General features: G+C 44.3%; 1 protein-coding gene and 1 long non-coding RNA gene across 3 annotated transcripts; one reads left to right on the top strand and one right to left on the bottom strand.

Annotated features, from left to right (window-relative positions):
• Positions 1–7,484, bottom strand: LOC141063561 (uncharacterized). The gene is made up of 2 exons (XR_012224896.1): positions 7,392–7,484; positions 1–464 (listed from the first exon to the last, which is right to left on the bottom strand). It is a non-coding gene; the product is annotated as an uncharacterized lncRNA (long non-coding RNA).
• ZBTB2 (zinc finger and BTB domain containing 2) lies at positions 6,500–27,935 on the top strand. Of its 2 annotated transcripts, none has more exons than XM_073557681.1 (3): positions 6,500–6,905; positions 18,900–19,086; positions 26,041–27,935. In XM_073557681.1, exons 2-3 carry the CDS (start codon positions 18,914–18,916, stop codon positions 27,401–27,403), a joined length of 1,536 nt encoding a protein of 511 aa, XP_073413782.1. In that variant the 5' UTR covers positions 6,500–6,905; positions 18,900–18,913; the 3' UTR covers positions 27,404–27,935. The 2 variants fall into 2 exon arrangements, with proteins under 2 accessions (XP_073413782.1, XP_073413781.1); XM_073557680.1 differs by lacking the exon at positions 6,500–6,905 and adding an exon at positions 7,290–7,660.

Raw genomic sequence — 27,935 nt, 5'->3', positions numbered from 1 at the left:
TATAATACCACTCGGGATGCCTGCCAAGACGCCTCTGGCTTATCAGTTAGGCTTCCATCTTTTATAGCAAAGAATTTAGACATTTACAGTCATGCGCAGTATAAAATGATTTCACAACTTGTTTTCTACAAAGAAAGTCATATAGGCTAAAAAAACAGGAGTATTTGACCTTGGTTCACAAGGGAGATGTCTGAGACATCTCCTCGAAGAAAAGATAAAGTTCAGCAGAATTCATTTAACTCATTCAGTTCTTATCATTCCCCCCTTTGACATCTTCATTTTCCACAATCTGGAACACTGGATCCTGCAACAACAGCGGATAGTGGCTCGTTCACCAGGTACTATCCCAGGCCGACGGGTTACCCAAGGGAGACAGGTCTTCTACCTTCTCCATCCCCCAGATACTGAAGCCACGTCCATCATTGCAAGAGTACGCTCCTTCATGCCAGAAATGAGATGTCAATCTAGGACTCAAAGGAATAATAGTTAAATTCTTGTTGCTTACAGTTAAACTTCCTTATCTATTTCTGCATCTTTTCTTGCATACAGAGATACACCAAAAAACAAGTTTCAGTAGCACATATATTATAAGGAGACAAACGGCAATACGTAATAAACTTAGTATAATACCAGCTATCCAGCCTCCAATACCCTTAAACCAATTAGCTGGATTAAGAAAGGAGAAAGTGTCTGACCACCAACCATCTTTAGTACGATCATTGTCTTTATCATACTGATCTCTAAGTCTCAGGACTTCAGAAGGAGACAAGCCTGTGTTTCTATTTGGAGTGTGTCTGACTGAAAAGAGTGCAAGAGGCAAGCACTCCACCCAGCTCTTTCCTGTGTCTGCCATGGCCTTTTGAATTTTCAGTTTGTGTCCCATTTAGTCTTTCCACTTTCCCACTACCTTGTGGCCTATATGGTGTATGAAATGTTTGCTGTACACCCGGGGCCTGCATGACTTCCCTCTTTATTTCTCCCGTGAAGTGTGCACCCCTATCTGTTTCTGTGGTTTCTGGGACACCATACCTGCAGATCAGTTCTTTCATCAGTTTGTCTGTAGTCATTTTAGCATTTGCACGTTTTACCGGATAGGCTTCCGGCCAACCAGAGAAGAGATCTACACATACTAGGATATTTGCATACACTCCTACCTTGGTAGCTGTATGTCGTCAATCTGCCGTCTCTGAAACGGGTAGAGAGGCCTAGGTGTCGCTTTCTTAGGGACTTTTACTGTTTTACCTGGGTTGTGCTGTGCACAGATGAGGCATGATTGTACAAGTTTCGCGGCTGCGTAACTGAAACCAGGAGCGATCCAGAAGGCATCTACCATGGCACACATGTGACTTTTTGAGGTGTGATTGGGGCCATGTGCTGCTTGCGCCATGATTGGGAACAGGGACTTTGGTGGGCACATTTTATCCTTATTCTCCCATACTCCATTTGAGTTCAGCTCAGCTCCCAGTCTCCCCCGGTGTACCTTCTCTGTTTGGGCAGCTTTATGCTGGAGGGATTTCAGGACATCTAGACCCAATGTGGCTGGAATACGCTGACTCCCCGCCATCGTCCACTGCTCTCTCTAGGCCGCCTTGTGCTATTTTAGCAGCCTCGTTCGCCCTTCTATTGCCCTCTACCTCCACGGTGACTACCTTTGTGTGTGCTTTTACCTTGACAATGCCAACCTGGACTGGTAACATCAATGCCTCCATCAATTGTTTCACCAGCTCTGCATTTTTAATGGGCTTCGAATCTGTGAAAAAATTAGCGACTTTACCTGCAGCGGCTCTACACGCCTCAGTGAGTGCCTTCAACTCTGCCTCCTGCGCCGACATGTGAGGAGAGAGTGGCTCCGCTCGGATTACCTCATGTGAGGATACTACTGCATATCCAGTGTAGAATCGTCTATCCTGGTGGTATCTGGGGCCATCTACAAAAAAGAAACTCAAAGTCTGCATTAGGAACAGGTTTTTCATGAATGTGTGCAAACCCAACTGTCTCCTGACTCATCAGTTCTATGCAGACATGTTCATGCATCATGTCAAAGTATCCTTCCTTACTCGCTAATACGGTCACCAATTCCCCCTTTTCTGAATCCACAGGCAGGAGGGTGGCTGGATTCAGAACGTTACATCTTTTGAGGAGTGACATACTCAGGAATTAGTAGAGCACACTCAAGTCGGAGCTGTCTGGCCATAGACAGATGTTTTGGTTGAACTTGTAGGAGTATGGCATGGATGTCATGTGGGGAATAGATTGTCAAAAGAAACGTCAGTGTGATCTCACATGCCTTCCCTATTACGTCTCCACTTTTTTCCTTGTGCTCCAGCATACATGACAGGTTGTCTTATTGTCCTTGTTTGCTCAATTTCTTTAGCTACCTTAAGGAGGTCTTTCGGATCTACATGTCTCCCTTCAGGTCTGGCTGTCTGTACTGCGTCTCGTAAGTCTTTGTTCATACCGTCAATGAATGCATTCACCAGTATTCTAACATCAAGTGGGTTTATGCAAATGTACCCTATGTCTGCCCATTTCAGCTGTAACCGTCCAAAGTACATCTCTACTCTCTCTCCTCTTTGCTGTGTCAGTCAGGAGTACAGACTGCTCTGATTGTTCCACTGCAGCCCATTGTCTTAGTGACTCACAGTACGTCTCCCCAGATCGTGCAGATTTATCATCCATGCCCCAAGCCTGATCCTTTGTCACATCTGTGTGTCTTAATTATATGTCCTAGTGCGTCACCTGCCTTTAAACTCACCAACCTCTCTAGGTCTGCCCAGGTACACTTATATGTCTGCTGTACTTCCTTTATGTGTCTGTAAAACGGGAATGGTTGGTCTTCAGGGTCAGGCAGCTGCTTCAGCAAAGCTAGCTGGTCAGAGGGGCTCCAGGGATAATACACCTGTATCTTTCTTATTCTAGTCACACTTCTAGGTCCTGATGGGGTTGGTCGTCTGATGTCTACTGTCAGCTTACTCCTCAAGGGCCAATGTCCCCACTACCCACACTATTATGTCAGCTTCTTATGATCTTGTCTGGATAGGATTTAGTGCAATTCTCTTAGGTCAGTAGCACAGGTCACACAAGTAGCTATTCAGTCTGGGTTTGTCTGAGTCTGATCACAGTGTTTACAAGTCCATCTGTTTTGTCTGGGTCTCTGGTTACACTTTGTCAATCAAACATTCATTATACACCTTCCATACTGCTACACATTCTCAAGCATCATTTATTCACTTGCTATTTTCTTCCCTTGTCTGTGCCTTTTTGTACATCCAAACATTCACACTCTGGTATTTTTGCCTTTTTCAATATTTGTCCCACTTGTTTTACTGCTTCCTTCCTTCTCTGTCTTTTGTAATTTGACACAATTTGCTATACAAATCAATCACACAACTAGAAGCAGGTTCAAACACATTAATGACCAAGCAATCACTTACAATGACCAAACAATCACTTACAATTCCCTTCTAAATTAGGCCCCATATCTTACTTTTAACTTCCAATCTTCAATTAAGTACTGTTGCTTTAAAATGCACAAATCTTTCAGCGCGTACCTTACGGATAGAATTACAGAGAATTTTGAGCACAGCTCACACTCAGCAGAGATAAGAGCGAAGGGAGAAGAAAAACTGCGCAGCGCCATCCTTCCTCCCTCCCGTCAGAATGCAGCGTCGTCCTTCACAGAATTCTGTAGTTCTTTAGACTTATCAAAATCAATTTCTACAAAGAAACTCAAAATCACGGGATTTCACTGTAAGGGCAGATAACTGTATAATGAGATTAACCATGCCTTGCCCTTTTTCTGGCCAAATGCATTCAGGAAACTTTACAATGTAATGCCACATATAACACGAACTATTACTCAATTCATTCAGTCTCAGATGTAGATTTGAAATATCTATAACGCATCTGTCCGGGATTCCACAACTAGAAAGGTCACAAATCTCTTGACACAAAAATGATGTGTGATGATTCATTCATACGTGCTCATTCACTGATTTTTTTTTTTTTACTCAATTACTCATCTCTCATCTTATTCAGAGGTTCTCATAGACATATATACAAGGATTCACACAGCCTGCCTATCTTGCACTTTGGATTTGATTAATACTTTTTCCAGGTTCTTTGCTGCACTACTTCCATATCTATCCTCAATTATATCACATAACCGGTCTCCTTCTTCGGGTGTCTTTCCCTGATTGTTCCCCATTTTATCTTTTATTCTTATCCTGTTTTTCTTGTTTCTTTCCTGTTAATCCTCTCTTCCTTAGGTGGTGTATTGGGTAAGCTCAAGACTAGGCTCTACTATACCTCGTTACCTTCTTCCTAAGGTGCCAACAGGTTAAACGGGGTGTCTGTTCCTCCTTGTACTACGTGTCTCGTGTACTTATATGCTAGGTAGCATCCGAACAGTAACACTCCCACAACACACAGGATTGTAAACAAAGTGTCCATTTATCGGGGTTCTTCAGTCATATCCTGTCACAGACTCATTTCGTGGTCCTGTGCTCATTCGGTCACACTCTTATCTGTCACAAGGTTTATTCGTAAAGGGTGTTGATTTAAGCTTAGGCGGTGACCTCCCCGAAAGGACGCTGTCACATAACCCAGTTAGGCAATATCACCACTCTTTGAACGAATACCTACTGTGCAGCTTATTTTTCTACTTTCCACAACCTTTCAAATCAAAGTAGCCATTCAACAACCTCCCTGATTCCTAACACGGAATCTTCTATTGTGGAGAACTTGTCCGTCGGGGCTTTGCAGCATGAACTGTTCACCCAGCCTTATATTCCGTAATGTCAGACCTCTCCCATTTCGATTTGCATCAGCTCTTTTTCTAAAAATAGCTGTGCACAGACAGAACCTACAGTAACCTCTCATTCGAGCAGAAATTACATATGCGTGTCACACCCGATTTCCTCTGAGTTCTTATATGGACCTGATCTTACGGCCCCCTCCTCTACTAGATTCCCCTTTATACGGACCTTAGTTATAATGATACATTATGAAGAGCAGAGAAGAGAAAAATTGATCTCTTACCTGGCCAGGTGTTTAGGTCTGCTGTTCACAATTTCATCAGTAACTGAAGTGGTCTGTAGATCGGGTAGTCTTGGAGAGGTGCCTATATCAGGTCCCTGTTCGGGCGCCAGGAAACTGTCGGGATCCCTCAGATATCTCTTTCATCTGAAGGACCGATGTTCTTGGGTGTAAGGCACCATATGTCTCTAATTGATTGCTCCGTCGAGAAGGATAACACAGACACAAGCTGTATAATACCACTCGGGATGCCTGCCAAGACGCCTCTGGCTTATCAGTTAGGCTTCCATCTTTTATAGCAAAGAATTTAGACATTTACAGTCATGCGCAGTATAAAATGATTTCACAACTTGTTTTCTACAAAGAAAGTCATATAGGCTAAAAAAACAGGAGTATTTGACCTTGGTTCACAAGGGAGATGTCTGAGACATCTCCTCGAAGAAAAGATAAAGTTCAGCAGAATTCATTTAACTCATTCAGTTATCACACACATCACTAGTGTTTATTCCACCACACACACATCACTGGTGTTTTCCCACCACACACATATCACTGGTGTTTTCCCACCACACACACATCACTAGTGTTTATTCCACCACACACACATCACTGGTGTTTTCCCACCACACACACACATCACTGGTGTTTTCCCACCACACACACATCACTGGTGTTTTCCCACCACACACATATCACTAGTGTTTATTCCACCACACACACATCACTGGTGTTTATTCCACCACACACACATCACTGGTGTTTTCCCACCACACACATATCACTGGTGTTTTCCCACCACACATATCACTAGTGTTTATTCCACCACACACACATCACTGGTGTTTTCCCACCACACACACATCACTAGTGTTTATTCCACCACACACACATCACTGGTGTTTTCCCACCACACACATATCACTGGTGTTTTCCCACCACACACACATCACTAGTGTTTATTCCACCACACACACATCACTAGTGTTTATTCCACCACACACACACATCACTGGTGTTTTCCCACCACACACACACATCACTGGTGTTTTCCCACCACACACATATCACTAGTGTTTATTCCACCACACACACACATCACTGGTGTTTTCCCACCACACACACATCACTAGTGTTTATTCCACCACACACACATCACTGGTGTTTTCCCACCACACACATATCACTAGTGTTTATTCCACCACACACACATCACTGGTGTTTTCCCACCACACACACATCACTAGTGTTTATTCCACCACACACACATCACTAGTGTTTTCCCACCACACACACATCACTAGTGTTTCCCCAGCACAGGCCAGGCGGCAGCTCCCAGGTGTGTACACGGCACATGTGCGGCCCAGCTGGGGGCTGTACGCTCCGCTCTTCTGCCATTATCGTATTGGTTGTCTATATTATTCCACAATTATTTTTTTGACGTGACCCTGGTTGTGGTTGGCCACGTTCAGCCATGAAACGCTGTCACAGCCCCATACAGCAGGCGGCTGCCGCGTGTACTGCACTCTCCTCTGCAGAGGCCTGAAACATGAGGCTCGGCGGGAGGAGACCGACATGGCGGTGGTGGCGGGGCCGTGCTGTGGGCTGCCTCCCTCGCCAGAGGAAACGAGACATTACACACAGAGGGGGAGGGGGCCTCGCCTCATACTCCCGGCGGGAGAGCTGCACAAGCCTCTCTGCACGACTGCCCCCCGCTGCCGGTCATGTGACCTTAACGTAACCGGACAGGAAAGCACCGACAGTTTTTTTCCCTCTATTACCGCCCGCCTCTCGTAGAGGAAGAGAAGACGCCGGAGGAGGCGGCAGCAGCAGGCACCGAGCACGGGCTCCGCAGCACACGCAGGGCAGAGGTGAGCGCATCGCGGCGGCACACACCACGTGTGACGAGCGGCTCTGGGCCGGTGCTGGCCGCCTCCATGCACGGGGTAGGACGGGCCTGGCAGGGCCTCGGCTGCGCGCACTCGGTGGTCGGGGCCGCCGGAACACCCGCACTTATGTCCGCTCTCCCTCTCCGCGCCACCGGGCTACAACGAGAGCCGTGAGGTGGCGGCCGGACAAAGCCAGCGGCGGCCGCAGCCTCCCATCCCCCTCCGCAGTGCTGCTGCCGCCGCCATGTATGTGAGCAGCGCCTCCACACCCCGCCTCCTCTCCCACCGCTCAGGCGACAGCCCCAGCCGGAGCCATCTTTGTTCGTTATGGTAGTCTCCCCTTCCCCCTCAGAGGCTTCTCCAGCTGCGCGGAAGTTACTGCGCCTCCGGGCTCCGCCCCCGGCCTCACCACTCGGCGTATCCGGTCGGGCAGGGCAGCGTGTTCTGTGGTGTCTGCTGCACTCTCACCGTGCTGGAAGTGCCGGGGACAGGAGGCGACTCCGCAGCATCAGCCATACACCTGCTGACCGCACACCCCAGGGGTAGAGGGGCAGGGGTCGGCCCGTCCCCTTCTCGTACTGAAGGGATTAGAGCGCATACACAGGAGACCTGCTCACTGCCACCGCCGCGAGAACAATGCGATCTGCGTCCTGAGATGTGCTGGATCATCATCGCCCTGAGTCTCAGCCAATCCCCCGTACACATTAGCCCGTTGATTTTACCCACTGTTGATATTGGTGGGTTCGGCCATCATTAGTCTCATGGACCCTTAATACTTGGGTAGTTAGCTTTTTATTTGGTGTATGGCAAAGTTTTCCGAAAGGAGAGAACCTCTTTAAGGCTGTGTGCACACGATGCAGATATCCAGCGGATCCGCAGCGGATTTTACCGCGCAGAAACGCTGCATATCCGCATTGTGATGTACAGTAGCATGTTAATCAATAGAGAAAAAACCGCTGTGCAGACGCTACGGATATTTCCGCGCGGTTTTCTTGTTCAAAATATGCAGCATGTCACTTCTTTTGTGCGGTTTTCCACCTTCTCCATTCTCCAAATCCACAGGGGAAAACCACACAATAACCGCAAGAAAAAAGGAAGAAATCTGCAGGAAAAATGCAGGTCATTTGACCTGCGGATTTCTTCAATTCTGCACGGAAAAATCCGCAGGGCAAAAAAGTACGTGTGCACTTAGCCTAAGATGGCCATACCCACACGCAGGCGAACATCATCCTGACGCTGCCAGCCACCTTTTAGGGTATGTGCACACGCTGCGGATTCTGCTGCGTTGTACAGTACCTTTATTTCCTATGGAAAAAAAAGCTGTGCACATGCTGCGTTTTTTTCTGCGCGGTTTTTCTGCGGTTTACAATCCGCAGCATGTCAATTGTTTGGTGCAGAAACGCTGCGGTTTTACACCTCATCAATTATGAGGTGTAAAACCGCAGAAAAAACGCAGATAATCCGCAGAAAAACCACAGCACTTTGTCCTGCGGATTTCCTGCAGTTTTCTCTACAAAATCCGCAGAGACTAAAAACTACGTGTGCACATACCCTAAGGCTGGGTTTTCACGGAACCTTTTTCACTTAATTGTATACTTCACACTGCAGCTTGCTTTTTGGTAATGCAGTTTTTAGAATTAGAAGAAAAAAGTTTTACCTGTAAAGGAAAAAAACCTACTGGAATAAAACCTGACAACTGAGTGTAAAACGTATGAAGGTTTTAGCACTTTTTTTTTTTTGTTAAATCTTACGACCACTGCACATACACATTGTCTTGTGAAACCACGGCCTCAGTCTATATTGACCATTAGCCAATCGTCATACTTGTTTAAAGGTTTATTTCCTGAATCCAAAGTTAGGAATTTGCCAGAGCCACAGTGATCCTAGGTAGTGAGTGCCTGTTACTCGAGTTTGCCTGGGGTGCTCGGATATGCAGAGGATCGTGGGTGCACAAGTGACATGTTTGAGTCCCAACAGTCACATGTTTGTAGTACAGCCACAAAACATGCAGGACAAACACTGCCAACTATGTTCTTCCCAGGAACTGACAGCTTTTAGTCATAAAGGCCTGCCTGCGTGGCCACAGTTGCTGCTTATGAGAGTGAGCTGTCAGTTGTAGTGCAGGGGCATGCTTACAACCGCTGTGCAGCAAGCAGTGACTAGCCATGCCAGCGTCTCCCAAGGGAATAGTGCATTTTTGCCCTGCTGTGCCACTCTCAGTAAGGCTGGGGTCACACTCGTGTGTGTGTGTGTGTGTGTGTGTGTGTAATACGAGAAACTCTCATCAATACCCGGCACTTGGGACCAGAGTGTGCGGCTGCATAGAAATACATGCAGCCGCACACTCCCGTCCGAGTGCCGGGTATTGATGCGAGTTTCTCACATTACACACGCAAGAGTGTGACCCCGGCCTAAGGCAGCAGGGCACCTTCATAATACTATTAAACTCCAGATTAACCCTCTATCTGCAGGTTAACAGTGTTACCAGTTTGTCTAAATGTGTCTTAAAGGGAATCTGTCAAGACGGATAATAATTGATTTAATGACTGTTGTAGGAAACAAAATGTTCTGTTATCTGCCCTTGCTTGTTTGTGGGGTGATTTGAGTTTTATGCCAGCTTAATGTGACAATAGCAGCAACACATTGCAGCATGGAAACAGGTGACCTTCTGCCACTAACTTATGTATGGGGACAGAGTGATCATAACAACTTTTTTAAAATGCATAGTGTCGGCATAACTATTGTATACATGCTATGCCCAACAGTAGTTATCTTACTTGCACTTTTGTGCTTCCAGCTGCACAGAGCTGAACCGAGGACTTCCCGAGGGTGACGCTCGGTGGCCCTGTCGGAGGAAGGGGTCCGAACCCCAGCAAAAAGGATTTGAAAGTATACGCCAACAGGGGACACAGACTATAATAGTGCTGGCAGACCGAACATGCCCTCTGCCGTGCATCATTTTCGCACGTGTACACCTACAAGAAATAGACACTCAGACATGACTGCATCTGGGTGTCCGAACGTGCACTCTACCGGCACCGTTATAATTTGAGCACTTTGGCGCTTATGCACGAAAACCCATTTTGCGAGGGGTTCAGACTTATGCCTTGACAGGGCCACTGAGCATGTAACTAAAGGCAACGTGAAAGCACCCTTATTTGCTAAAACTACAGTCCCCCCCCCCCCCTGCTCTCAAATGTGTATGTATATATGTCTATCACACAGCACAGCTTTCACGTAATACACATATACAATATAGCTGTGTATTTTAGTTTTTCATAACTTATGTGGGAGATTACGTTTTGCTGCTCTTTGAGCCAAGTGTGAGCACAGCACAGTTGTTGCTAGTACCACAGGTCCAAAATCACAACATGGTTGCACTAGCAGTCAGTGAGAGTCCCTCTATGTAGCGCTGCCGGCTCACCTCAGCCCTTGCGTGGCTCCATGAATCATTGAGCGCTCTGTTGTGAGGGAGCACGTAGCAATAGATCAGGATACCTACAGTGGGCATGACTGACCTAGCCCATTAGAGCTACAGAAGGAAGGTTACAATGGCAATAGAGGGTAAATATGGCCGAGAGGGTCCTTCATTACTAGAGGATAATCAGTGCTAAACTGTGAGGATTTGTAAAATACCTATATTAGCACACTTTATTAAAAAATGATGAAAATAGCCCTGTAATGATCATGCTGTCCCCAGCTCCGAATATAGTGTAACACTCGCACTGACCTCACATTACCCAGTATAAATGGGTCATTAGATTCTCCACTTTATTCAGCTACTTATAACTGAGTCTGGGTGACGGGACGTCTGCTGTCTGCAGGAAGTGATCTCTCCGTCACAAGCGGTCCATAGCAGTCTTCGCCTCTTATGTTTGTGAGGTTTCTATGAAAGTCACGCTTAGGCTGCGTGCACACTAGGGTGACCGCAAAAAATCGATGTCGCAATTTTGTCCGTCTGGACCCCACAAAACGATTCCCCTTTCCAGATATTGAGATAGCCAAAATTTGAGCTCGATCAAATGATGTTAACCCGTGCCGCTCGTCGCTCAAAGTTTGAAAAAATCCAAATTGAGGTATTTTAAGATTTAGGTATTTTGCATAGTCTGTTAGACTATAAAGAATGTGACAACAACATTGCAGAAATAGCCCTGACCAAATTTTCGAACCATTTGTGGTATTTGAATGCAGAGTTGGTGGGATTATCGTTTTTTGATCCCACCATTACAGACAATGAAAAGTTGTTAATGGCAAATAAATTGCTCAGTAGCACAGATGAACCATCAGAGCACGCTAGGGTTGTAAATCCAAAAGTTAGGAAAGAAAAATTAAAAGAGGTAGGAAGTAACCGACTTTAACGACCTTCTGACAAAAGATGAAGAACAAAAGCAATATGTCCTGCAAGTTGTAAGCAAATGCCGAGCATTATTTTCTGACGTTTCAAAAACTACTTTAACAAAAGCTCTAGAATAGATTAGATAACTATGTAAAATTATCAACTCATGTAGGTTAGCGTGCTCTGATAGCGTGCACGTACCCTTATTGTTTTATACAATCCCATGGACCACTCCCAATAACCAGATATTCACTGCACCTCCATTTTTCGTTTCTGCTTTGTGTAAATATTACCTGCTTGACCAAGTTCCCATGATGAGCTTTTGGTGCATTTTGTATGCTGATTTTCTGCACCATTTCCACACCTATTATTTAAATTAAGTTACTTGCGTTTCTGACGCTGCATTTTTTTTGTCTGTCATGCCTTAAATAAAGCTACTTTGTTTTTGATACTTTGTTTTTTTTTTTTCCCCTGTTGACAACATTGATATACTTACTAGCGGATAACATGCGTCTTTGATGCTCTTTTGCCTTGGAAATGCAGTTTTAACCATCTCGATATTTTGTTATGGAATAGGTTTTTTTTTTTTTTCCATAGCTGTAATACAAGTTTTCAGAATGATTGTTCATATTGGGTTGTTGTGAATTTTTGGTGCTGGTTATACAGTCGTCAGCAAAGTGTAAGACCAGGTTCAGACTGCTGTATTTCACAGTCCGTTTACGGGCCTCAATGCCTGGCATAACTGCTGTTTCCTGAACCAAACTAAGAGCCTAATAAGACCCATGGTCAGTCTGGGCGTTGTGGTCCGTGTAAAGTTCGTGAAGTATGGCTATCTGAACCCGGCCTAGTACATGTGACTGGAATTAGAAAAATCCCATTCACCCACATGTTTTCAAGTTGCAAATTTGAGGGCATACTGCAAATTTCTAAACCAATTTGGCACCTGCTATGCTGCAGATTCGCAGCACATTTTACTCTTAGCAATGCGAAACATTGAATTCGCTGCAGAGTCCTTGTGTAAAGTGTTGGGCCCTGTTCAGATGAGTACTTTCTATCTGTGCTGTTCCATGTGCAAAACCAATAGCGCACACACCGATCGGTGGCATGATACGATCGCCGATCGGTAAACCTTATACGTTTATACAGGCAGACCCAAGCAAACGATGGGCACTGTGTGATCTGTACTGGACCTCTCTGAGCACAGACACCGCCATAGTCCCTGTTTACACGACACTGTGCACCGTCTAGAACGATGATCTTTTATGCTGCGCACAGAATCAATTCACCCGATGAACGAGTATTTTTGTTCCTTCACCGGGTGATCGGCAGCCTGTTTACATGGCAAGATAATTGTGAAACCAGTGTTTAACACTGCTCATTAAGGACTACCTTTCAGTGTAATTGCCCCTTAATTGAATGTCTAGAATCATTCAGATAAGCATGTTTTTGTGTTTGCTTTTGTGCACACATGTGACTTTGAAAAAACTTAAGGCCCAGTCACACATAGCTATCTCGCTAGCGAGATCGCTGCTGAGTCACAATTTTTGTGACAGAACAGCGATCTCACCAGCGAGATCGCTGTGTGTGACAGCGATCAGTGACCGGCCCCTCTGCAGGTATCGCTGATCGCTGCAGGAAAGGCCAGGACTTTTTTTGGTCGCTGGTCTCCCGCTGGCCACCACACATCGCTGCGTGTGACAGGCGGGAGACCAGCGATCTGCTGGTAACTAATGTACACATCGGGTATCTAGGGACGCACGTCCCTTGGATACCCGATGTGTACGTTAGTTACCAGCTTCCTGCATCAGCGCGCTGGTTACTAACGTGCACAGCGACGCCGGGAGCTCGGCGTCGCTGTGCTGATCGCTGGTGAAGCTGTCTGACAGCTCACCAGCGATCACATAGCGATTCACCAGCGATCCTGACACATTGATATTGTTGTCAGGATCGCTGGTGAGTCGCTATATGTGATTCCAGCCTAATTGCCCCTTAATTGAATGTCTAGAATCATTCAGATGAGCATGTTTTTGTGTTTGCTTTTGTGCACACATGTGACTTTAAAAAACAAATTGAAAAAACTTAGAACACCCTAGTCTCTTCAGTTTTTCAAATAAGGTTCACCCACTCATAGAACTCATCAAGTCCTTAAAGAGGAAACAATGCTATACTGACACCATGCGCATGGCATTAGCAGATCCATTACATAGATTACATAGGAGGTCTCCTACCATTTGTCTGTCAACATGGATGTAAATAATTGGATGCCATACAGATCTCAAAAACTGAGCCTCCAAACACCATAGAGCAGGGGAAAGAATATTTTCTTGGATGAAAAACTGAGGTCGGTTGATTAAGTTTTTCATGCCAGAAATCTGGAAACCCCTTTAATAAATCGCAATTCGTAAGTTACGCAAAAATATTACACTTCAGTCCCAACCAATTACAGCAATATGGGCATAGCATGGACAAGGCATGGTCACACACGTTCAGTTTATAAATGACACCACTAAAGTTACTCCAGAAATGTACACCAGGGCACACGCTAAGTATCAGACGGGCCTGATTCATTAAACATCGCCTAATATATCAGGTCAGTGTACTCCAGCGAGTGCTTCATTAAGACGGGTGTGCGGTACGCTAGTCTTAGTGAGTCGCCCCTTATATTTTCACACACCTCTCTGAACATGGGTCTAGTCTGCTCCTCAGCCAGTTGATAGTTTTTAAGGGGTTTGCCCAATTTTGTAAACCTGATTATTAAACACAATGGGCGCGATTAGTCAAGACTGGTGTTCAGGCCAGTCTGGATGGAAGGGCTATGCTGGAGTCAGACGCTCCTGATTTATGAAGAGGCGCACACATGAAGAAGCCAACAGTTAAAAAATGTACACAAAACTCAAGAGTTGCTCCTAAATTTTGCCACATATTAAAACTTTTAATCCAGAATTTTGGCATGAAAGTGTTGATGAATCAGGCCCAATGTGACAAAACACTTAGGCCCCCGATTCATCATATGTAGACTTTTAAGTCGCCGCCCTGTTTTTCTTTATGCGGTCTTGTTGTTTTGTTTTTTTTAGTACTGTACTCAAATTCATGAAATTGGTGAATGGCTCATATATTTGCCGCAAAGTAAAAAAAAAAAAAAAAAAGGCGACTTTTGGTGTTAAAAACAAATTGTGCTAAAATTTTGGCATACTCAAACGCTATGTAAGGATTGGAGTGAAGTGGTGCCATATTTTGCAACTTTTTAGAAAGTCTCAATTGTTAAATCAGGCTAAAACATTTGAAATTGTTAAATCCGCCCACAAAACGTAAAAATAAAAGACTAACACATAAGCTTTAAAAAAAAGGTGCAAATACAATAATGGATTGGGTGCAAACAAAAAAGGCGCAATTCTTAAAATTAGACAGAAAACAGGTGCAAAGGCAATGATGAATCGGGAGCCTTAATGCATTAATCTTAGCATTTCTTAGCCATTTTTCAGTTAGGGATTTTGCAGTATTTGTGGACCTACATGAAGTAAAGCTCTGAAGTTCCTGCACCCAAGCTGTAGAGGTCTGTCGGAAAAGCCCTATAGTTAGATTTTGTGGTGTTATTTTCCCTTGGTCAGAATTTTAGGGATAATTGCTTTAGTGAAATGTTGCTGGAGGACAGAATCTCGTAAAGAATTTTAAGAATGTCTTATCGCCCATAATTCTATCCATGAAAGATCTGTGTAGTCTTAAGTATGTTCAGCAAAATAGTTTTAAGTTGCCCCCCCCCCCCCATTTTTTTTTTTTTTTGTAATGCGCCCTTATCTTTAGAAGTCTGCTAAAACTAAAAATGCTTTGGTCACTGTGGTTGCACTCACAGGATGAGGTGGGTTGAATCCTTATTCTTCCAAAAATTGCAACATTATAGTTCTGACAAACATGTCTTGCAACTTCAGGCCTGTGTCACGTGACCCTCCCCTACTTGCTAAGTGTCATGGGCAGCACGGTGGCTCAGTGGTTAGCCCTGTTGCTTTGCATCGCTGGGGTCCTGGGTTCAAATCCCACCAAGGACAACATCTGCAAGGAGTCTATGTTCTCATGTTTTGTGTGGGTTTCTTCCCACATTCCAAAGACATCCTGATAGGGAAGTTAGATTGTGAGCCCCAAATTTGACAGTGCTGATGTCTGTAAAGTGCTGTGAAATTAATGGCGCTAATATAAGTGACAAAAATAATGCGTATTCCTATCATGCACCAGCCTTCTGCACTCGGGAGTGTTCGATATTTGGGAGGCAGAATTACGAAATAAGATCGAGCTGAAGTGTCGGAGCTGCAGTGATCAGTTACCGGTCAGACAAAGGCTTCCGGTACATTATATTCCCCGTATGAGAATTTGTAGTCTAGTAAGTGGTAACATCACTGTATTATATATTTTTTTTAATAAATTGAATTAATGATATTTTTAAATAATTTTAAACTTCTAGATGTGTCTAAATTCGTTTGACCTTTAAAGGGTATGTCCACTACAAGACCACCCTTGCCTCATAGTTTCTGAACCCCAGATATAATACCGGGTGAGTCATAAAGGACGGACGTTTTTAAACTAATCATAAAATCGTTAAATATAAAGGACGGATGTATTTGAAGTGGCTATAACTCACCACCAGGTGGAGGTAGAGATGTGCGGGAGGCGGGGTTATGTTTGTGAGGTGAAAGCATTGTTTTTATTTTAGTTTCAGTTTAAGCTATGGTGCCGTGGACGATAGAACATCGCGTTTTTGCGTACGACAGTTTTGTCAAGAATAATGAGTGTATCACAGCCGTTCAGCGTGAGTTTCGGCATCATTTCAATATTCACAGAAATCAAGCTGTTCCCGCTCGTAACACTATCCTACGTTGGGTTGAAGCACTCCGTACACGAGGTACACTAATGAACAAACGACCACCGGGGGCTCCACGAACGGCACGTACCCCTGAAAATGTGGAACGCGTCAGGCAAGCCATGCTGCGTAGTCAGAGTCGATCTGCTCGGAAACATTCTTTAGAACTTGCCCTCAGTAATCGTACAGTAAGGCGTATTTTGCATTTAGACCTGCATTTCCACCCCTATAAATTGGCCATTGTGCAACAGTTGGAGCGCGGGGATTACGCAGCGCGACTGAAGTTCGCACATGAGATGGAAGCAATTATTGAGCAAAACGACAACCTTATTTTATTCATGAGTGATGAAGCTCATTTCCATGTCAATGGCATGGTTAATCAGCAGAACTGCCGTTATTGGGCCTATGAAAATCCGAAAGAATTACATGAACGACCGCTGCACAGCCCTAAGGTAACGGTGTGGTGCGCTATGGGCAAATATGGCGTGATCGGTCCGTACTTTTTCGAAGGCGATAATGGCAATACTGTTACCGTGAACTCACAACGTTATATCGCCATGATAAATAACTTCTTTGTTCCTGAGTTACGACGGCAACATATCCCCATCTCTAGTGTGTGGTTTCAACAAGATGGGGCAACGGCCCACACAGCCGGAGCAACAATGAACGTTCTTCGCCCTCTCTTCCCTGGTCGCATCATTTCCAGGTTTGGCGATATTAATTGGCCTCCTAGGTCCCCAGACCTGTCCATGTGCGATTATTACTTATGGGGTCACCTCAAATCACGTGTATACAAGCTTAAGCCTCGATCATTACAAGAACTGAAGGAAGCTATTCGAGTGGAAGTTGCCCAAATCGACAGAGTTGTGTTGGAACGTGTTGATGCCAACTTCCAAGAACGCCTTTGGAAATGCATCACTGATAATGGCCACCACATGGCAGATGTTGTTTTCCACACTTGAATTTGTCAAATGCTATTAGTATACATAACCAAATCTGTGAATACATTTATATTTAATAAATATTTAACGATTTTATGATTAGTTTAAAAACGTCCGTCCTTTATGACTCACCCGGTATAAACAGTGTAGTCTCTCCTCCTGCAGTGTTACCATTCCTGCTGTGTCTACTAGATATTCCTGGCTTAACCATTTACAAAGCTAATTAAAAAAAACCTAGCCTACTCTGGAGCGGGTGCCTCTGTTCCCTGAGTGACGTGACCTTGTTGTCACGTGCAGGGCACAGCCAATAAGCGGCTGATCGTCAGCTGCAGACTTTACTATTTCATTAGAGTGGACGTCTGCTAAAACGGAATATTGGCCCGAGATATTACGTCGCTGGATCAGGGTTGCAGAAGGTGAGTATACTGTTTTTACATCCGATGGAGTCCTGAATTGAGTAAGCGGGGGTCGTCAGTAGTGTTGTGGCTGTTTTCGTTCTGACCCAAAGGCAGATATGCCGGATCACCAGTGAGGCCGAATTAAGAGATTTCGCCCCCAGATAACGAGCTTGGAGAAAAGAATGCACACTGGTTCTGAGCAAGTCACTTTTCTGGTTTATTCAAACAAGAAGTAGTATTTTATAGCATTTACAGCAATGTAAAGGGGGTTTTACACATAGCGATATCGCTAGCAATATTGCTATAACGTCACCGATTTTGTGACTTGCTAGCGATATCGCTATGTGCGATACCTCCGACTGGCTCCCCCGCTGTCCATCTCTGATCGCGCGAGATCGGCCGGCTCCATTTCTCGTCGGGCGTTTCCTGTGGCGCCGACGAGCGACGTGTGGAGGCGGGCGGGAGGATGTCAGGATCGCCTCGTCTGACAGGTAAGTATCGTGCGCTGTATCGCTGCTGCATCGCTGTGAGATCTGCCTGTGTTGAAGCTCACTAGCGATCATTTAGCGATGCACCAGCTATCCTGTCCGGGTCGTATCGTGGTCGGGATCGCTGGTGCATCGCTAAATGTAAAAGGGCCTTAACTCATGTAGCCCATGAAGGAGTTTCCTGTGCAGCCGGGGGCTCCACTGTGGAGGGAAAATCTCACAGATTAGACACCAATAACAGATTGGGTGCAGGGCTGATGTGACAATGTCACGGGAGAGCCAGCGCCACCCCACTGGAACATCGCCCACACCGGAGGTGTTATTATTTTATAAGGGAGTAATATAGAGAGTGAAAAAATGATTTTAAGACTAGTGGACAACCCCTTTTATATGCAGCAGGAAAAAAAATGCAGTGTTTGTGAACATAGGAACATGGCCTGATCTTATTCTGGAAGGATTAGGCTAAGGAGAATGGTTACACCTTGCGGTAAGAAGGCGTGCACGGTGTGCCCTTGGGCCCTATACATGCTGCTTATGCAGTGCATCCGGGGATATTTTTCTAATGGACTCAGTGTTTGGTTTTTTTTTCTACGGTGTCTGTCTTTTCAAATAAGCAGTAAAACGTAGTAGACCATGTTTTTATGACTGTCCGAAAAGTCAGGAAAAAGAGGAAAAACTGAATCCATGTGAGTGTATGGTTTCTGCTGGGTGGGAGGAGGCTAGTGCGGGGGAAAGACTCTGAGAACAGTGTGAACAGGATCTTACTCAGTCTGCTAGCATTGATTGGCCAGTGTACGGCTATGATAATACATAGGGAAATCAAGAAATGCTTCAGAATGGTATTCACTACAACAGATGTGTTGGGGCAACTGAGAAGTCTCACCTGAGTATCCCAAATAAAATGATCATTTTTTTTTTCCTTTGGTTTTCTACAAAGTGACCTCGAATGTTTATTTTTCTGCAGACTCCTTTGAGAAGATGGATTTGGCCAATCACGGACTGATACTTCTGCAGCAGTTAAATGCCCAGAGGGAATTTGGGTTCTTGTGTGACTGCACTGTTGCTATTGGGGATGTCTACTTTAAGGCTCACAAATCAGTGCTGGCGTCTTTTTCCAACTACTTCAAGATGCTTTTTGTCCACCAGACAAGGTAAGTGTCCTGTCAGCAAGTCTGTAATCTGTCACCCTATGACGACAGGTGTTCTGCCTCACCCCTTCCACCTCCAGGTTTAATACTTGGGAGTATGTGTCAAAAACACGCTATTAACCTGCAGGTATGGGATTTATTTGCAGGGTAATAGTGTTCTAAATCCTTGCAGCCGCTACACCAAGGGAACGGCTACAGAGATGCAAAATGAACTATTCCACCGTTCAGTAATAGAGGCCCCGCCCTGCTCACCCGCTCAGTACATAGTGCGCGGTGACAGCTGCTGCTCATTATTCGCTGGCCGGTGTCCCAAGTCGCGGCTCTGACTGAAAGCTGCCAGGAAGAAACACGTTACAGTCCTCTCAGTGGCCGGGAAGAGGACGCACAGCTTTACAGCGCTGTTATCTTGCAGATTAACCCCATATCTGCAGTTTAATAAAGGTGTTTTTTTTTTTTTTTTCCTCTTTAATTCATCTTGCATTTTTCAACCTAGACTTTGATCATATAGATTGTCTTCTCGTGATGAGCGAGCGTGCTCGGATAAGGTGTTATTTGAGCATGTTCGTTAATCCAAACGTGTTGTGGCTGTTGAACAGCCGTGAAACATGCAGCTGTGGGGACTCGAGCATATTTTACAAGCACACTGGAAATGCTCAATTAGGACATGAGCATACCCGGATAACACCTTATCCCAGCACGCTCGCTCATCACTATTGTCTTAACTAGTATAATGTTTTTCCTACTTTTTTCTAGTATATTTTAAAAGCTCTAAGATACTGCTCTCTCTATGTCAATCATAGATTTCTTATAACAGTAGTTAGTAAAATTTAATAAGGGAAATAATTTACTTATAGTATTTTTTTTGACAAGAAACACTTGCTATAAAGTCTGTGTTTCATATTCCAAAGTCTGGCTAAACATCAGTGTCAGTGCTTAGAAGACTTAACTTTTTTTGAAGATGTTTTAATGTTGCAGGGTTTTTTGTTTTTTTTTTAACGTCTTTCTGAACCTATTATGTAAATTGTCACTTGCCTTTTTTCATTGCTTTTTTGAGTTTGTGGCTTTGTTTTTTACATGCATTTTTGATGTTGTGGTTATTTCTATTTGGTATTTCAGGTTTTAACCCATTTCCGACATGCGTTACTACAAAGAAAAGTGTATATATACGGTGCATCACGTGGTTACCGGGTTAAGATGGCTGCTGTCCCTGACAGCAGGCCATCCCTGCACTTGGCCCTGAGGTCTATAATGCCCCTCCCCCACCCTTCGGAGATTACTGTAATTGGATGGTTAATTCTGACCAGCCAATCACAGCAATGTGACAAATTGATTAAAAAAAACAAAAAAAACAAAATGGAAGAAAAATCATGTTACATGGTGTGATCGGTGCTGTCTGACAGTACCAATCACAGCCATCACAATGGGTGTGGTGATCGTCACGTCACCTCTTGATTAACCCCTTTTGGATTTGATTGGTCAAACTATTCAGCCAATTGTTTCCAAAGTGGTTAGTCTAAAATAGTGATCCCTGCTCTGCATGCCATCCTTTTGGCGTGCAGAGCAGTTTTGAGCCCCCCCCCTCCCTCCTGTATACATGAGATTCATTGGTGGCCGGTGCGATTACCTACCCCCCCCCCCCCCCCCCGTGATCTGTGCCTCCTGCTGTGTTGTGTGCCGAGATCCTGTGCTGTCTGCTGTGTAAGGGTACCGTTACACCTAGCGATGCACCAGCGATCCTGACCAGCGATATGACGCTGTCAGGATCGCTGGTGCATCGCTAGGTGGTCGCTAGTGAGCTGCCACACAGGCAGATCTCACCAGCGACATCGCAGGGGTCGGGGGTCGCTACTTACCTGTCAGACGCGGCGATCCTGCGTCCTCCCGCCCGGCTCCACGCGTCGCTCGTCGTCACAGCAGGAAGTGGCCGACGAGGAATGGTCCAGGAGCTTCTCGCGCGATCAGCGACAACCAGCGGGGGAGCCGGTCGGAGGTAAGTATCAGACACAGCGATATCGCTAGCAATATAACTGTAGCTGTAACGTCACAAAATCGGTGACTTTACAGCAATATTGCTAGCGATATCGCAGTGTGTAACGGGGGCTTTACTCATCTGTGGTCACTGCAGCAGCAGTTCCCCTGTCCCAGTCCCCTCCCTTCCCCCCACTCCAGATTGAATTTTTGGTGCTCTTCTATGTGTGCGCAGTTTCCTGCCCTGAGCATTTGTCCTCTTCTGTGGCCGCATCGCTCTGATCAGTATCGCTGCTGATGAGAGACTGCGCCAAGGGACCTTTTTTTTTTCTTTAGTGTAGCAGATGTCACATTGTAAATGAAGTCTGATATATTTTTTTGTTCTTAAAAAAAACCAAAACGGTGCCGAGTAGTTTTATAGGTAGGGAGGTAGCGTATTAGAGTAGCTGACCACGTCCGATTTTGTTTTAGAGAATAAAGAATTGTACAGAATAGTTTATAGGTAGTGTATTAGAATAGCGGACATCAGTGTTTGACGTCCAATTTTGTTTTTGAAAAAAAAAAGTTATAGGTAGGGAGGTAGCGTGCGTCTTTTGCATGAAAGGATTTTTTTTTGCCAGGTATTTTCCAGTGTATTACGGGAGCATACGTCGCATTGTTAGTGACGTTCGTTTTTCTTTGGCAAAAAAGTAATTGTTTGCATCGAGTATATTTTTAGGTAGTGTATTAGGGGAGCGTACATTGCATTGTTAGTGATGTCCGTTTTTGTTTTGCCAAAAAAAGTTACCGCCTGGTAAATTTATAGGTAGGGCATTAGTATAGTAAGTGTCACTGTAAATTTTTTCATCTTTTTTTCTAAATTTTTATTTTTTCGCTCTTTTTATAATCAATAGTACTCTTTACACAAGCCCCACATAATGCACATGTAAAAGCACCACTTACACACACCCCCAGTGTTTTAGGGGAAAAAAAAAATGGCCTATTCATCAAAACTCTTCACCAGAGGAGGCATACACTTTCCTTGCCTCCCACACGAATTCAGCCAGTGAGGAAGATCCCACGTTCCTCTATTCCGCCTCGTCAAGTGAAGTAGGACCTCCACCAAGGTGCCCTAGGACACACATGTACTGCATTGGCAACTCAGGAATCTAGTTTGATGTTACTGGCCTCATTGAAATTGACTTCTTCAAATTCTTTTTCAGCTAGGAAATAATAAATGGTGGGCCGACAAACTTGTATGCCCATTAATTTTTCACACAAAATCCCACATCATCACATGCCAGATGGACCCCTGTAAATGCAGCAGAGTTTCAAAAGAAAAAAAAAAAACTGGGGGCATTGTGCTGCATATGGGCATTATCAGAAAACCAGAGCTTCGGCAATACTGGCGTACTGATATTCTCTACAGCACACTGGTATACCCTATGGCCATGACAAGGACGCGATTTGAAGCGATCCAAACATTTTTTGCATTATAGTGATAATGCGCAGTGTCCTCCCCGAGGCATAATAATTTTTATATACCACTAACATATTCCACAGCGCTTTACAGTTTGCACACATTATCATCACTCACAATCTAAATTCCCTATCAGTATGTCTTTGGATGTGGAAGGAAACCAGAGTGCCCGGAGGAAACCCACGCAAACACGGGAAGATCATAACTGAAACTCCTTGCAGATGTTGTCCTTGGTGGGATTCGAACCCAGGACTCCAGCACTGCAAAGCTGCAGTACTATACACTGAGCCACCGAAGACTATGCTAACTTTGATTGTCTATAGAAAATTTGGTCAGTAGTTGAGCACTTCAACTGAAAATTTGCTGAGGCGCACAAGATTAATAAGCAACATTTCCCACATGTCTACTTTACATCAGCACAATTTTGGAAACATATATATATTATTTATTTTTTTTTTTTTGTAGGAAGTTATAAGGGTTAAAAGTTGACCAGCAATTACAAACTTTTCAAATCAAATTTACAAATCCATTTTTTAAGGACCACCTCACATTTGAAGTGACTTTGAGGAGTCAGTATGACCGAAAATACCCAAAAGTGACACCGTTCTAATAAATGCACCTCTCAAGGTGCTCAAAACCACATTCAAGAAGTTTATTAACCTTTTACTTGACGGGACGGCAAAAACGACCCGAATAATGTTCTCCAGTAGCCGAGACACCGATGATTTTCCGACGCTGGGGGGGGCGCTATCATACAATATAATGCTAGGAGCGTCACTCTGTCCGAAACCTTTATAGACTGCGCAAGCACGACGCGCCGGCGCAGTCTGGAACCCACAGAGTTACGCATCCGGGGATGAGGATTGTGGCTCAGGAGATCACGGTATGCGTAAGCACCGAATGCATGCCGCAATCTCCGGCACAACATCTTACCTATCCGGTGGAGCAGTACATGACAGAATGGGGGTGCAGCACATTATAGAATGGGGGCGCAGGATGTGAGCACCACATGACAGGATTGGGGTGCAGGATGGGAGCACAGGAAGAGTAGCACATGACAAGATGGAGGCGCACAAAACAGGATGAGGTTGCAGAATGGGGGCTGCACATGACAGAATGGGGGCGCAGGATTGGAGCAGCACATGACGGGATGGGGATGCAGGATGAGAGCAAACGCTTGGAAAGTGCTTGAGAAAATCGCGGCAAAATCGCGAACAGAATCGCAGTAAAATTGCGGTGAATTCGCGCGGAAAAAAACGCGCGATTTCTGGGAAGGAGTCCGGTTTTCATTGTGCGTTTTAAAACGCTACGTTGGCCCATAGCCTCAAGAAGTTTATTAACCCTTCAGGTGCTTCACAGGAATTTTTTTTAATGTTTTAAAAAAAAAAGAAATGAACATTTAACTTTCTTTCACAAAAAAATTACTTCCGGTTGAATTTTTTTTATTTTACCAAGGGTAACAGGAGAAATTGGACTTGAAAAGTTATTGTGCAATTTGTCCTGAGTACGCCGATACCTGACGTGGGGGGGGGGACCACTGTTTGGGCGCATGGCAGAGCTCGGAAGGGAAGGAGCGCCGTTTGACTTTTTCACTGCAAAATTGGCTGGAATTCAGATCGGATGCCATGTCAAGTTTGGAGAGCTCCTGATGTGCCTAAAAAGTGGAAACCCCCCACAAGTGACCCCATTTTGGAAACTAGATCCCCCCCCCAAAGGAACTTAACTAGATATGTGGTGAGCACTTTGAACCCCCAAGGGCTTCACAGAAGTTTATAACGTACAGCCGTACAATTAAAAAAAATCATATTTTTTCCACAAAAATTATCACCCCCAATTTTTATTTTCCCAAGAGCAACAGGACCCCAAAAGTTATTGTGCAATTTGCCCTGACTACGCTGATACCCCAAATGTGGGGGTAAACCACTATTTGGCGCATGGCAGAGCTCGGAAGGGAAGCAGCGCCATTTGACTTTTTTGGCTGGAATTGAGATCGGACGCCATGTCAAGTTTGGAAAGCCCCTGATGTGCCAAAACAGTGGAAACTCCCCAATTCTAACTCCAACCCTAACCCCAACACACCCCTAACCCTAATGGGAAAATGGAAATGAATACTTTTTTTTTTTTTTTATTTTATTATTTTTTCTTAACTAAGGGGGTGATAAAGGGGGGGTTTGATTTACCATTTGTGGCGGGTTTTTGTGTTTGGCAGCTGTCATACGCTAAAAGACTCTTTATTGTAAAAATAGTTTATACATCACCACATTTTGAGAGCTATAATTTTTCCATATTTTGACCCACCGAGTCATGTGAGGTCTTATTTTTTTGTGGGGAGAGTTGACGTTTTTATTGGTACCATTCTCGGGCACATGACGTTTTTGACGTTTTTTGATCGCTTTTTATTCCAATTTTTGGGATGTAGAATGAACAAAAACCAGCGTTTCATGAATTTTTTTTGGGGGGTGCGTTTACACTGTTCCATGTGCGGTAAAATTGATAAAGCGTTTTTATTCTTCGGGTCAGTACGGTTACAGCGATACCTCATTTGTCTTTTTTTATGTTGGCGCTTTTATGCAATGAAAACAATTTTATATAAAAAATTATTTTTTTTCTGCGAGCTATAACTTTTTTATTTTTTCGCTGATGATGCTGTATGGTGGCTCGTTTTTGCGGGACAAGATGACATTTTCAGCGGTACCATGGATATTTATATCCATCTTTTTATCGCGCGTTATTGCACTTTTTGTTCGGCGGGATGATGATAAAGCATTATTTTTTGCTTTGTTTATTGTTTAAGGGGTTCAATAAAGGGGTTAACTACAGTTTTATACGGCGGGACGTTACGGACGCGGTGATACCAAATGTGTGTACTTTTATTGTGTTTTTTAATTTCAAAAAATGAATTTATTAGGGAATATTTTTTTTTTACATTTATTTAGCTATTTTTGTTAGGCCCTCGAAGGTCCCTGCCGCCATATTGGATCCGGGGACCTGCAGGGAAGGAGGCCCCCGGAGCAGCGCAGCACATCGCGCTGCTCCGGGGGTCTCAGGGAAGCATGGAGGGAGCCCCATACCTGCACGCTTCTCTCCTAATGCCGCTGGTACACTGCGGTCATGTTTGATCGCAGTGTGCCGGGGGTTAATGTGTCGGGTGTCAGCTGTGATAATCAGCTGACACCCGGCCGCGATCAGCTGCGCTCCCCCCCGTGAGCGCCGCTGATTGCGCTAGACGTACTATTCCGTCCTTGGGACTTAGGTCCCAGGTCACATGGACGGAATAGTACGTCTAATGTAGGAAAGGGGTTAAGCAATACTACCCCCGTGCAGTACCCACAGTATGATTTGCAAGAGAGTCCAATCATTTGTCATATTGACCATGTTTTCCAGCATCTAAACATGTAATAACGGAGTGGTTCTAATATAAATCACTAAGTGATGTAATGTTATAGATTAAACAGTTCGAATTTTTTTATTTTCCTTTCAGGTTATTTTTCTACTTCCTTATGTATTTTTTTTTTCTTCTTTCTCTACAGTGAATGTGTTCGCTTGAAGTCAACAGATATCCAGCCAGATATATTTAGTTATCTTCTACACCTGATGTATACTGGAAAAATGGCACCTCAACTCATTGATCCTGTGCGCCTTGAGCAAGGCATAAAATTTTTGCATGCTTTTCCACTAATTCAAGAGGCCAGTCTGGCAAGCCATGGTGGGTTTTCACATGCAGATCAGGTTTTCCCTCTTGCATCCTCTCTTTATGGAATTCAGATAGCAGATCATCAGATAAGACCTCCGGCAAAAGTTACTACTGCATCTGAGAAAACTAACCGTGAGACTCGACCACAGACCACCAGAATTAATCAGGATACTTTGTCGGACAATGTGCAGCTCTCATCATCTCTGCCTGCAGCAAATCGGACAAATTTAACGTTTTCTGAGACCGCACAAGCACCTATGTCTCCAGAGCCAACATCTTCTGTTCTTCCTACAGCTTCTACTCTGGAGGAAAACAGCATGGAAGATTCGCCAAGTGAAGAACAAAATTCATCGCTAACTATTGCTCATGTGAAGCCAAGTATCATGAAGAGGAATGGAAGCTTCCCCAAGTATTATGCTTGTCATTTGTGTGGCAGGCGCTTCAATTTAAGAAGCAGCTTACGTGAACACCTCCAGATTCACACAGGAATTCCTTTTATCTCCTCCGCTGGACAGACAGAAGCCAGCATTTCCCCTTCTTTCTGTAACAATGGATCGGAAATTGGGAAAGAATCGATGGAAGCTGCTGAGGCTGGAATCATCAGTGACAGTGATATGCCACAGATCTCAGACTCCCCGATCATTGATGGGCAACAGCAGGCAGAGACCCCGCCTCCTTCAGATATTGCAGATATAGATAATTTGGAACAAGCTGACCAGGAAAGAGAAGTCAAACGTAGAAAGTATGAGTGCACCATTTGTGGGCGCAAGTTTATCCAGAAAAGTCATTGGCGGGAGCATATGTACATCCACACTGGCAAGCCATTCAAATGCAGCACCTGCGACAAGAGCTTTTGTAGGGCAAATCAAGCTGCGAGGCACGTGTGTCTAAAGAGTTCTGACACCTACACGGTGGTGGATAAGCAGACTCTAGAGTTATGCTCCTTTGATGAGAGTAGCCAAATGGACAACCTGTTAGTTCAAACAAATAAACGTTATAAGTGTAATTTGTGTGACAAAACGTTTTCTACGCCCAATGAGGTGGTCAAACACACGTGCCAAGGCCAAAATTCAGACGTCTTTGCTCTTGAGGATGAAGGAAAGTCCATCCTGTTAAGTAGCGGGGACTCAGAATCTGCAGAAAATGAGCACTCTATGCTGACGAGCATTAAAAAGGAGCAAGACACAGTACTGGATTAGTTTTGATGGCTGTGTATATTCTTGATTTCCTACATTTTATAAATATATATATTTTTTTTTTTACCTAGCGCATCTTTCATTTCTATTTCTTCCGTCCCTTCTGCAGTGCGGCAGTGAGTTATAATTCAAACTTTGAGGACTTTTTCTTTCTTCTTTATGGAACTGGAACATTGTAACGGCCTCCCTAATATCAGTAGAACTACTGAAGTTTAGAAGAAATGTTTGTAGATGAAACATGTTTGAAATGTATTTGTGCATATTGGGGACGCAAGTATTTTTGGCTCGGAGAAGTTTAAATAAATCTAAATGCATACACATTTAATATATGATTGATTTCCTCAGTGCATATCCTCAACAGCATAATGTTGGGCAAGCAGTATCTGATACATTATATATAAATGGAGGATCGATTGGTAATTATGTAGGGAATTTTAATGCTTTTTTTTTTTTTGTTTGTTCAATTCCTTTTTTAGGTTATTATATACTGTTGTTCGGCCCATTTACTATTTTAATAAATTTATTTTCTAATGTT

Source organism: Dendrobates tinctorius, unplaced genomic scaffold (genome assembly GCF_039654945.1).
Source record: "Dendrobates tinctorius isolate UK_male_01 unplaced genomic scaffold, ASM3965494v1 ptg000250l, whole genome shotgun sequence".
Classification (NCBI taxonomy): Eukaryota; Metazoa; Chordata; class Amphibia; order Anura; family Dendrobatidae; genus Dendrobates; species Dendrobates tinctorius.
This window is presented reverse-complemented; position numbering and strand designations above follow the sequence as displayed.